General features: G+C 34.8%; 3 protein-coding genes across 3 annotated transcripts; all 3 read right to left on the minus strand.

The window, feature by feature from the left end:
• Nucleotides 1-2,465: 2,465 nt before the first annotated feature.
• LOC133844198 (trypsin alpha-3-like) lies at nt 2,466-3,427 on the minus strand. Its single transcript, XM_062278097.1, is given in 2 exon segments — nt 2,466-3,142; nt 3,145-3,427. Coding segments are annotated over 2 exon segments (780 nt in total). The 5' UTR covers nt 3,302-3,427; the 3' UTR covers nt 2,466-2,519.
• A 2,747-nt stretch (nt 3,428-6,174) lies between these two features.
• Nucleotides 6,175-7,053, minus strand: LOC133844197 (trypsin delta-like). Its single transcript, XM_062278096.1, has one exon. It carries the CDS (start codon nt 7,013-7,015, stop codon nt 6,218-6,220), a length of 798 nt encoding a protein of 265 aa, XP_062134080.1. The 5' UTR covers nt 7,016-7,053; the 3' UTR covers nt 6,175-6,217.
• Nucleotides 7,054-10,334: 3,281 nt separating this feature from the next.
• LOC133845214 (trypsin delta-like) lies at nt 10,335-11,215 on the minus strand. Its single transcript, XM_062279609.1, has one exon. The coding sequence runs from the start codon at nt 11,142-11,144 to the stop codon at nt 10,347-10,349; it is 798 nt and encodes a 265-aa protein (XP_062135593.1). The 5' UTR covers nt 11,145-11,215; the 3' UTR covers nt 10,335-10,346.
• Nucleotides 11,216-13,276: the final 2,061 nt, after the last annotated feature.

Raw genomic sequence — 13,276 nt, forward strand, 5'->3', positions numbered from 1 at the left:
ATACTTTTTAATATAATTTTCAGATGGAAGAGACAAAAAAGATCACTTATGCAGACAGATTCTCAATGGCATTCAGTTAATGTTTGATCTTCTCTTCACTGAATGAAAAAGTAATGAAAATGGAACTTAAGTTACAAAAAGTGCACTGTGGTTTGGTGGTTTAAAAGTGTATTCATCGACTCCAGGACTTTTAGACTTTTAAGTTATATTGACAGGGTTGACAGGGTTTTTGTTGCTTTGGTTGAGAATATAATTTATTTTGTACTCTTTGGTATATTTGTACCAGAACTGTACCAGAAAATTTCTTTTGTTATATTTTAAACATAATTCTGATCTGTCTTGCATATGTTTTTAAAGGGTAGCGGGTATCACAAATTAATGCATACTTGACTCTAGATTTCTTACTCATTTTTCATTAGCTTCAAGATCAAGAGCTAGGACAACTAAACTGGTCACAGGCCAATCTATCCCCCCATAATAATTGAAGGAACAATGTTTAAAGCTTATCATAAATTACAGATGCAATAAATAATTTTATAGAAGCGTTGACATTTTAATATTTTGTGTATTCCCCCAGAATCAGGTATCTTCGGGACTTGCTTAACCGACTGTAATACGAGTTGATAACAATACCCGATTATCACGAGCTATTTTTTAGTAAATTATGATACAATCAAAAGAAGAACTTTTTGGTTTCATGAGTATTTATTGCAAATTCATATGTTCAAAATTATACCCACAATGTGGAAGAGTATTATAATTTGTATGAAACAGGCAGAAGAAGCCATCTCTGAACCCGTAAAGTATATACATATATGTTATTTTTGATCAGCGTCAATAAACGAGACAATATAGCCATGTCCGTCTTTCTGTTCGTCTGTCTATCTGACTGTCCATCCGTCAGTTCGTATGAACACCTAGATCCAATATATTTTTTTGCTCTAGATTTTTGCCACGCTCACTTCCGCCCCGCAAATCGAAAAATTTAATATAAAGCAAAATTTAAAGCTAGATTTACGACAGTCTATTAAAGAAAAAAAATTTTATATGGGAAAATACAGCTGATGCGGCCATTAACTGCTCTGAAACATTTTATTCTCTATGGAATATTTGCTTTGTAACAGTATTACAAATAAAGCTTTTTGAATATTTCAAAATTTGTATAGTACATAAATTTAGTATATGTGAAGAAGAATATTGCACTGTTTTGCTTTTGCTGAAAATGGATAGCGGGTATCTCCCGATCGAGCATACTCGACTTCCTTATTTGTTTCTCTTTTCTGTTGAATGTTGAGAAAATTTGAAAAATTAATTTCCGCTGTAGGTATTAAGCTATTCAATAAATCACAGATGCAATAAATATTATTATAGAAGCATTGATATTTTTGTGTATTCCCCATAATCGAGTATCTCCCATGCTCGAGCTAGTCGAGCTTAATCAACAGTAATACGAGAAGATAACAATGTTTGGAAATTACCCGATTAGTACGTGCTATTTTGTAAATTATGATACAAATAAAAAGAACTTTCTAATTTGAGTGTTGTTTACCAATTAACATGCTCAATTTTTATACCCGCTACCCAAAGGAAGAAGGTAATATAGGCATATCTGTCTTTACGTATGATCCGAAAGATCTCAGTGACTATAAGAGCTATTAATTTTATTTTGTTATTTTTTTGCGCAGATTAATTTTGTTTTAGATTTTTGGGAAAAACGCCTACTTACTGGGGGTCTTAGTTGCTTTGGCCGATAATCTGGTATAATGTGCCGTCCATGGTGTAATTTGAATGTTGCACTGTATCGATATAACAATTATACCCTTTGGTAAATTTTTTAGTATTTTTGTAGCATTTTCGGTATGTTTTGAAAATAATACCGGAATAATTTGCTTTTATTCAAAATGGGTAGCGGGTATCTCACGGTCGAGCACACTCGACTGTAGCTTTCTTACTTGTTTACTCTATGGATTGTGTTTAATGTAACATAATATCGAATTGCTAAATAGTGCTTTTGGTTTGTTTTAGTATATTTTCAGTATATTAATTTGATATAATTTAAAAATAATACAGCTTTTATTTAAAATCGAGCACCTTGACTGTAGCTTTTTATATGTTTTTCTTAATCATCTTTAAAGACATTTATTGTTTCCCAAATTTGCACTCTCTTTAGCGGTCAATCATATAGTACCATACCATACCATATTACTATATAATATATTTTGAACAACAGTCTTTCAATTCCCCAAGTCAGAAAATGTAATTACCAGTGTAAGTTTCAAGCTGTTCAATAAATCACAGATGAAATAAACAATATCATATAAGTGTTGATACTTTAATACTTTGTGCCTTCCCCTAGAATTAGCTATAACACGGTCTTGCTTAGTGTACGGTGATACGAGTAGATAACAATATTTGGAAATTACCCGATTAACACGTGTTAAATTATGATACAATTAAAAGAAGAACTTTCAGATTTGACAAGTATTTATTACAAATGTTCCATTTTTTCTCAAAATTCTTTACAGGAATTCAATTTTACCCAAGTTTTCACTCTGCTTGGCGGTCTCCTCGATCCAAGAGCGCAACTCAGGAACGGATGCATAAACGCCTGGTTTATCTGGACGAGCACATCCTGTGCCCCATGACACAATACCCAGCAGCTTATTCTCGAAGATCAGGGGGCCACCAGAGTCACCCTGGCAGGCATCCTTGCCACCGCCAGTGACGCCTGCACATAACATACGACTGGTCAGCATAATGGAATAGGCGGACTTGCAAGCGGAGTTCTCGATAATGTTTACTTCCACCTTTTGAAGGTCACTAGCTAAATTGCCATCTTCAGTAGTTGTTCCCCAACCAGTTACAAGGACAGGAGTAGCATTTTCAGGACGTTCCGTTGCCAATTCAATTGGCTGAGCATTCTCATTATACTCAATCTCTCCGTCTAGGAACAGAAGCGCTACATCGTAGTCATTATTTAGTTTCCTATAATTTTCATGAATGACAAATTTCCGTACAGCTAGCTCTTGGCCAGTAGGGAAGAAGATATTGTTGATGCCAACGTAGATCGTCAGATCGGAAGCATCAGCTAGAGTATTCACACAATGAGCTGCGCTCACAATGGTATTTCTGTTATAAATTGATTGCCTCGGTAACGCATGGAAATCTGATGAGGATACTCGCGAATGTTAGTTGTTTCGCCGCCAACAATTCTTCCGTCTGGCATCGGCACATCGCTGTGGAAGACGGTGCTTGCCAGCGATGAACCGATTATGAAAAGCGCTATCAAGATGCGAAACATTTTTACAAACTAACATGACATTGTTGGAGATCGGCCTTTTTATAATGGTTAATTTTTGATTAAAAGCGATAAGGAAAACGACATAAATCTATCGTAACCGCGTTAAGGTTAATGTCTGTCATATCTTATCCTTATCGACAGCTGACGATGAAAGGGGATCGCCCAATAAGCTTTAGTTGCAAAGCTTACTGATACGGAATTTTATTTTGGTTGTATTCAATTAATTTGAATTTAATAAGTTCACTATAATATCAATATTGTATTTTTTTTATTTATATGCACTAGATAATCTTTCTTTCCGTAGAATTTTCTTCTATTCTATATTTGCATAAATAATACACCGCAAAACTCGTGAAAAAGCACTTTTTTAAACAAAACTATCTAAAAAATATTTGTAAATACTTTTTAATATAATTTTCAGATGGAAGAGACAAAAAAGATCACTTATGCAGACAGATTCTCAATGGCATTCAGTTAATGTTTGATCTTCTCTTCACTGAATGAAAAAGTAATGAAAATGGAACTTAAGTTACAAAAAGTGCACTGTGGTTTGGTGGTTTAAAAGTGTATTCATCGACTCCAGGACTTTTAGACTTTTAAGTTATATTGACAGGGTTGACAGGGTTTTTGTTGCTTTGGTTGAGAATATAATTTATTTTGTACTCTTTGGTATATTTGTACCAGAACTGTACCAGAAAATTTCTTTTGTTATATTTTAAACATAATTCTGATCTGTCTTGCATATGTTTTTAAAGGGTAGCGGGTATCACAAATTAATGCATACTTGACTCTAGATTTCTTACTCATTTTCATTAGCTTCAAGATCAAGAGCTAGGACAACTAAACTGGTCACAGGCCAATCTATCCCCCATAATAATTGAAGGAACAATGTTTAAAGCTTATCATAAATTACAGATGCAATAAATAATTTTATAGAAGCGTTGACATTTTAATATTTTGTGTATTCCCCCAGAATCAGGTATCTTCGGGACTTGCTTAACCGACTGTAATACGAGTTGATAACAATACCCGATTATCACGAGCTATTTTTAGTAAATTATGATACAATCAAAAGAAGAACTTTTTGGTTTCATGAGTATTTATTGCAAATTCATATGTTCAAAATTATACCCACAATGTGGAAGAGTATTATAATTTGTATGAAACAGGCAGAAGAAGCCATCTCTGAACCCGTAAAGTATATACATATATGTTATTTTTGATCAGCGTCAATAAACGAGACAATATAGCCATGTCCGTCTTTCTGTTCGTCTGTCTATCTGACTGTCCATCCGTCAGTTCGTATGAACACCTAGATCCAATATATTTTTTTTGCTCTAGATTTTTGCCACGCTCACTTCCGCCCCGCAAATCGAAAAATTTAATATAAAGCAAAATTTAAAGCTAGATTTACGACAGTCTATTAAAGAAAAAAATTTTATATGGGAAAATACAGCTGATGCGGCCATTAACTGCTCTGAAACATTTTATTCTCTATGGAATATTTGCTTTGTAACAGTATTACAAATAAAGCTTTTTGAATATTTCAAAATTTGTATAGTACATAAATTTAGTATATGTGAAGAAGAATATTGCACTGTTTTGCTTTTGCTGAAAATGGATAGCGGGTATCTCCCGATCGAGCATACTCGACTTCCTTATTTGTTTCTCTTTTCTGTTGAATGTTGAGAAAATTTGAAAAATTAATTTCCGCTGTAGGTATTAAGCTATTCAATAAATCACAGATGCAATAAATATTATTATAGAAGCATTGATATTTTTGTGTATTCCCCATAATCGAGTATCTCCCATGCTCGAGCTAGTCGAGCTTAATCAACAGTAATACGAGAAGATAACAATGTTTGGAAATTACCCGATTAGTACGTGCTATTTTGTAAATTATGATACAAATAAAAAAAGAACTTTCTAATTTGAGTGTTGTTTACCAATTAACATGCTCAATTTTTATACCCGCTACCCAAAGGAAGAAGGTAATATAGGCATATCTGTCTTTACGTATGATCCGAAAGATCTCAGTGACTATAAGAGCTATTAATTTTATTTTGTTATTTTTTTGCGCAGATTAATTTTGTTTTAGATTTTTGGGAAAAACGCCTACTTACTGGGGGTCTTAGTTGCTTTGGCCGATAATCTGGTATAATGTGCCGTCCATGGTGTAATTTGAATGTTGCACTGTATCGATATAACAATTATACCCTTTGGTAAATTTTTTAGTATTTTTGTAGCATTTTCGGTATGTTTTGAAAATAATACCGGAATAATTTGCTTTTATTCAAAATGGGTAGCGGGTATCTCACGGTCGAGCACACTCGACTGTAGCTTTCTTACTTGTTTACTCTATGGATTGTGTTTAATGTAACATAATATCGAATTGCTAAATAGTGCTTTTGGTTTGTTTTAGTATATTTTCAGTATATTAATTTGATATAATTTAAAAATAATACAGCTTTTATTTAAAATCGAGCACCTTGACTGTAGCTTTTTATATGTTTTTCTTAATCATCTTTAAAGACATTTATTGTTTCCCAAATTTGCACTCTCTTTAGCGGTCAATCATATAGTACCATACCATACCATATTACTATATAATATATTTTGAACAACAGTCTTTCAATTCCCCAAGTCAGAAAATGTAATTACCAGTGTAAGTTTCAAGCTGTTCAATAAATCACAGATGAAATAAACAATATCATATAAGTGTTGATACTTTAATACTTTGTGCCTTCCCCTAGAATTAGCTATAACACGGTCTTGCTTAGTGTACGGTGATACGAGTAGATAACAATATTTGGAAATTACCCGATTAACACGTGTTAAATTATGATACAATTAAAAGAAGAACTTTCAGATTTGACAAGTATTTATTACAAATGTTCCATTTTTTCTCAAAATTCTTTACAGGAATTCAATTTTACCCAAGTTTTCACTCTGCTTGGCGGTCTCCTCGATCCAAGAGCGCAACTCAGGAACGGATGCATAAACGCCTGGTTTATCTGGACGAGCACATCCTGTGCCCCATGACACAATACCCAGCAGCTTATTCTCGAAGATCAGGGGGCCACCAGAGTCACCCTGGCAGGCATCCTTGCCACCGCCAGTGACGCCTGCACATAACATACGACTGGTCAGCATAATGGAATAGGCGGACTTGCAAGCGGAGTTCTCGATAATGTTTACTTCCACCTTTTGAAGGTCACTAGCTAAATTGCCATCTTCAGTAGTTGTTCCCCAACCAGTTACAAGGACAGGAGTAGCGTTTTCAGGACGTTCCGTTGCCAATTCAATTGGCTGAGCATTCTCATTATACTCAATCTCTCCGTCTAGGAACAGAAGCGCTACATCGTAGTCATTATTTAGTTTCCTGTAATTTTCATGAATGACAAATTTCCGTACAGCTAGCTCTTGGCCAGTAGGGAAGAAGATATTGTTGATGCCAACGTAGATCGTCAGATCGGAAGCATCAGCTAGAGTATTAACACAATGAGCTGCGCTCACAATGGTATTCCTGTTATAGATTGATCCGCCACATCTGTGATTGCCTCGGTAACGCATGGAAATCTGATGAGGATACTCGCGAATGTTAGTTGTTTCGCCGCCTACAATACGTCCGTCTGGCATCGGCACATCGCTGTGGAAGACGGTGCTTGCCAGCGATGAACCGATTATGAAAAGCGCTATCAAGTTGCGAAACATTTTTACAAACTAACATGCCATTGCTGGAGATCGGGTCTTTTATAAGAGGTTAATGCTTGCTTAACAATGATAATGAGAATGCTATAAATCTATCTAAACCGCTTAATGTCTGCCTTATCTTATTCTTATCGATAGCTGACGATTAAAGGCAATCGCCCAAAAAGCTTTGGTTCCAAGCTTACTGATACGGAATTTTATTTAGGTGGTATACGATTTAGTATCATGTCATCGGAGTTGTAAATTTAACAGTTTGTTAAATTTGAATTTAATAAGTTCACTATATATTATATATAATATTATTCATATGCACCAGATATAATTTCTTTGCATAGAAGAGGAAAATTTACATAAAGTTGGACAGCGCTGAATTCGCATAGAAAGCACCTCTTTTATCCAAACTTTTTCTAATTTATATAAAATTTTCATCTGGAAGATAATAAATAAAAGTTTGATCGAATTCTATAAGATGCGCAACTAAGATCTCGCTGTTTGTCAGTAGATGGCTCTAGCAGTAAGAGTTGGTCGATTTTGACATATCCAAAACGTCACGAACCAAGCTTAGACATATGGTACACAAACTGCTGCGACACATAAGTAATTTCGTTTTCGCGTTATATACTTCTGGTTAAGTAAAAAATGTCTAATTTTGTGCAATCGTCATTTTCGGGAAGTTTTGATTTTCTTCTTCCATTTGAAAAAAACGGCAGCTCAAGCGCATCGAGAGCTCCAAAAAGTGTACGGAAATGCTGCTTCGAGTGATTTTGATGTTCACGGCCGTCCTAGCAAGGGAATGCCTAAAACCTTGCTTCAGAATTAGGAATTACCCGTCAACCCGTTTCCAAGCGTTTGCATGCGTCGGGAATGATTCAGTTACATTTATATCGAAAAAACAGCGAGAACTTAATTGCGCACCTAATAATAAAATTTAGTTTTCCTTAAAAATAAATTTATTTTCTAGTTTTAAGATAAAGGCTTGGTTGCGGTCAGATAAAAATTGTTTAAGTTATTTAAAAAAAGATTTTATATGGTAAAAAAATGGTTGTAGGATTTAAGTTGCTTTGGTTGAGAAATTGGTATATTTCATACCCTATGGTATATTTTGATTGTAGTAGGTAGGGTAGAAAGGAATTATAACTTTGTGCATCCCGGAAATCTGTTTAACACGCAGAACAGGGCATTTCCGACCCTATAAAGTATAAATATTCTTGATAATCGTCGACGGCCGAGAACTTATAGCCATGTCCGTCTGTTCGTCTGTATGAACACCTTGATGTCAGAGATTATAAGAGATAAAGATATAATGACTTTAGTCTTTATGACACCTGAAATTTTGTTATGATCATATATAGCCTTTGGTAAAATTGTTCGACCGTACCTGTCATTTTTGTATGGGAATCAAGTTTTTTTAAAAGATTTTTGCCACGCCCACTTCCGCCCCCGCAAATCGAAAAAATCGAATAGCAAACGTAGTTTTATAACTATATTCATGATATAGTCATAACAACAGTTACTATGATTCCTGAATTTGATGACGGTCAGTTGATACGGGTCCCAGAAGCACTGGTATATTTTATTCTCTATGGAATATTTTCAATGTAAATGTATTACGATCTACCAAGTAAAGCCTTTTGTATATTTCCGTATTTTTATAATATTTGGTATATGTTAAGAATAATACTGTCATATTGTTTTACTTTTGTTGAAAAAGGATAGCTGGTATCTCCCGATCGAGCACACTCCCTTGTAGCTTGCATAGTTGTTTCTCATTATCTTTTTTAAAGACATTCAACGTTTTCACTGTTTTCTTTAAAATTTTGACCAAGTCAGAAAATTTAATTACCGGTGTAAGTTTTAAGTTTTTAAGTTTCAATAAATCACAGATGCAATAAACACTATTATAGAAGCATTGATATTTTTGTGTATTCCCCAGAATAGGGAATCTCCCGGTCTTGCTTATTCAACGGTAATACGTGTAGATAAGAATGTTTAGAAATTACCCGATTAGCACGTGCTATTTAGTAAATTATGATACAAATAAAAGAAGAACTTTCTTATTTTACAAGTTTTAATTACAAATTCATATGCTCAATTTGTATACCCGGTATCCAAAGATGGAAGGCAATATAGCCACGTCGGTCTTTCCGCATGATCCGTAAGATCTCAGTTGTTACTCTTGTTATTTTTTTGCACAGATTAAGTTTGTTTTAGATTTTTACCACGCCCCCTTACCTCCGCGCAAATCAAAACAAGTAAGAAAACTACAGTCGAGTGAGGTCGACTGTGAGATACCTGCTACCCATTTTTAATAAAAGCAAAATATTACGGTATTATTCTCAAAAATACCAAAAATTCTACAAAGATACTAAAAATATATCAAATGTTATAGTACCACATTCAAAATATACCATAGACATCACAATAGACCAAATTGCTAGCCAAAGCAACTAAGACTCCTAGTAAGTAGGCGTTCTTGCCCATACAAAAGTATTTCTTTAATAACTTCGCAACTTATCTGATCGCAACCAAATTTTCAGGAGTCACAATTACCATAGTTATTATTGTATATACCGAAATTCGACTCTAGCTTTAAATTTACGCTTGTTATTCGAGTTTTTGTGATTTTTGGGTGCGGAAGTGGGCGTGGGAAAAATTTGAAACAAACTTGAGCTGCGTGCGAACATAACAAATGCTGTTGAAAAAAATTATAGCTCTATCTCTTATAGTCTTTGATATCCAGTGTTTCATACGGACAGACGGATCGATGGACAGTCAGACAGACGGACATGGCTAGATCGTCTCGGCTGTTGACGCTGATATAGGATCGCAGATGCCTCCGTCTACCTGTTACATACATTTCCTGCCGGCACAAAGTTATAATACCCTTCTACCCTACGGGTAACTGTTTTAATAATTCCTGAATTTGATAACGATCAGAAGTTATCGAATTGTAAAAGTTGCTCAAGAAAAACTGTTAAGTGGGAAAAACAGCTGCTGCAGTCGTGTCTTGATTGACACTCTGGCACATTTTTTACTCTGTGGATTGTGTTTAATGTAACAGAATATCTAATTGCTAAATAATGCTTTTGGTATACTTCAGCATTTTCTCAGTATATTAACACTATTGGTTTATTATATGACACTTTAATATGTTGTAAATTCCTCCAAATACGATCTATCCCGGTATTGCTTAGTCGACGTCGATACGAGTATCATAGATAACAATATTTATTAATTACACTATTAAGACGTGTTAAATTATGATACAATTAAAAGAAGAACTTTTAGATTTGACAAGTATTTATTGCAATGTTCCATTTTTTCTCAAAATTCTTTACAGGAATTCAATTTTACCCAAGTTTTCACTCTGCTTGGCGGTCTCCTCGATCCAAGAGCGCAACTCAGGAACGGATGCATAAACGCCTGGTTTATCTGGACGAGCACATCCTGTGCCCCATGACACAATACCCAACAGCTTATTTTCGAAGATCAGGGGGCCACCAGAGTCACCCTGGCAGGCATCCTTGCCACCGCCAGTGACGCCTGCACATAACATACGACTGGTCAGCATAATGGAATAGGCGGACTTGCATGCGGAGTTATCGATAATGTTTACTTCCACCTTTTGAAGGTCGCTAGCTAAATTGCCATCTTCAGTAGTTGTTCCCCAACCAGTTACAAGGACAGGAGTAGCGTTTTCAGGACGTTCCGTTGCCAATTCAATTGGCTGAGCATTCTCATTATACTCAATCTCTCCGTCTAGGAACAGAAGCGCTACATCGTAGTCATTATTTAGTTTCCTGTAATTTTGATGAATGACAAATTTCCGTACAGCTAGCTCCTGGCCAGTAGGGAAGAAGATATTGTTGATGCCAATGTAGATCGTCAGATCGGATGCATCAGCTAGAGTATTCACACAATGCGCTGCGCTCACAATGGTATTCCTGTTATAGATTGATCCGCCACATCTGTGATTGCCTCGGTAACGCATGGAAATCTGATGAGGATACTCGCGAATGTTAGTTGTTTCGCCGCCTACAATACGTCCGTCTGGCATCGGCACATCGCTGTGGAAGACGGTGCTTGCCAGCGATGAACCGATTATGAAAAGCGCTATCAAGATGCGAAACATTTTTTCAAACTAACATGAAATTGCTGTAGATCACCCTTTTTATAGAGGTTAATTCTTGATTAAAAGCGAAAACGCTATAAATCTATCGTAATCGCGTTAAGGTTAATGTCAGTCTTATCTTATCCTTATCGAACGCTGATGATTATAGGGGATCGCCCAAAAAGCTTTAATTGTAAAGCTTACTGATACGAAATTATATTTGGGCAGTATTCGATTAATGTCCATGTCAATGATAGATTTAAAATGTAATAATGATAATAATAATATCAATATAATATAATATAGCAGAGTGGTTATTTATTTATTTGCACCATATTGCTTTGCTTAGAAGAAGAAAATTTGCATAAAGTTGCACAGTGCAAAATTAACATAGAAACCACAATTTTTATTTTTATAAAATATTCTCAAATTCTCTTTAATTAAATTTTCAGCTGGAAGAGACAGAAGATAATGTGAATAGGGAATGCAAAGTGCAAAATTAATGCAAAACTGTGAGGGCTAGACGATATAACCATGTCCGTCTATGTTTTTGTCTGTCTTTCCGTTTGTATGAACATTTAGATCTCAAAAATTATAATACGCCTACTTACCACGGAACTTAGTTGCTTGGGTTGACAATCTGGTATATACCGAATATGGCCATTAGTATAATTTTAGTATTATTGCGGGATATATTTATTTGGTATAGTTTTAAATTAATACCGCACTGTTTTGCTTTTATTGAAAATGGGTAGCGGGTATCTCAGAGTTGTTCAATAATATTTAAAAGCTTAATTGCTTTCTTATGTTATTATTAGTTTTTCAACACTCGAAAAATGGTGTGCAATTGAATGAATAAAAATCAAATAAATTAAAGCATTATCCGCCTATAAAGCGATAACCAAAATCTCACCCATTGTAAGATAAGTTAGCCAAATGATTTTCTAAGTAAGAGCTACAAGCCAATTATCAATGGCGAGCACCTCAATTTATGATTTAGATTAGTGTTATTATTGTTGAACATATTTTTAATCGAATTCTTCATTGAGATTGATAAGTTAAACGTTAATTAATTAGTTGATTGCATTGCGATAACTGCTTGAAATACATACTTTCTCATATTTGAATGAATGTTTGATATTGATTGGTTGTGCAGCGAAACGAAGCGCGTTAATAATGTCCAGCGCAAACACAAGTAAACAAATACACAAATAATAAATACTACGAAAACAAAAACAAATGCAATTTGAGCCACATGTCAAGGCAAACAAACAAATGTCAAATGCCAAATGAATGACTCCGTTTATGTGTATATGTGCGCTTGTGTGTATGAGTGAGGTAGGTGTGTCGGGTGTTATTTCCGTTTAGCTATTTGTTATGTTTACGCCTCGTTTGTGCTGAAAAATAAACAAAAACCTATTGACGTCTATTGACGTCTAACAGTGTTGGGTGTGTAAGCTTGGAAATGTTTTAATTAAAGTTGCTTGGACGCATTTATCAGATGCAGACAGGACATGCCATAAGCCCCAGCTATGCACCTGCACCTAGGACAAATAACAAAAAATTAAAAAGCACACACAGAGCAGTTGAAACTGTAACTGGATTCAACTGCAGGTCTAGTTCTCAGGTGGAATAGGAGTTGGAGTCGTCCAACCCCTAGGAAAGGTGCAAGAGAACAATGAACAATGGGGAACTCGAATGGGGCATCAGCTCCAACTGGGAGCAAACATGTTTTACTGTTAATGGACTTTCAATATTTGCAGCAGGAAGTTATGGCAGCAGGATTTATGTCCCTATGGCTTTTTGCATCCATCGCCTTTGGCTCTGCTCTTTAATTATTGAGTGCCATTTGATTAAAAACACAAAACCAGTGCCAGCAAAAATTTGTCTGCACATAAAAGTGAAAAAGTCGCTAAGCACAACGTCGGTATGAAAATACACTTATTGATATATACAATATATTTCTGATAATAATTCAAATATTTTACAAAAATTATTATACATTTTTTTATGATTCGCAGACTTAAATTAAATATTTCTATCTATAAGATACTTTAAGGATTTTATTATCTAAATTTAAATCAAACAAAAGTAAATTCTTCTTGTAATGTCGAGAACTAAAAATAAATACATTTTAGTATATTTATTTTAAT

The sequence above is a fragment of the Drosophila sulfurigaster genome, chromosome 3, assembly GCF_023558435.1.
Source record: "Drosophila sulfurigaster albostrigata strain 15112-1811.04 chromosome 3, ASM2355843v2, whole genome shotgun sequence".
Classification (NCBI taxonomy): Eukaryota; Metazoa; Arthropoda; class Insecta; order Diptera; family Drosophilidae; genus Drosophila; species Drosophila sulfurigaster.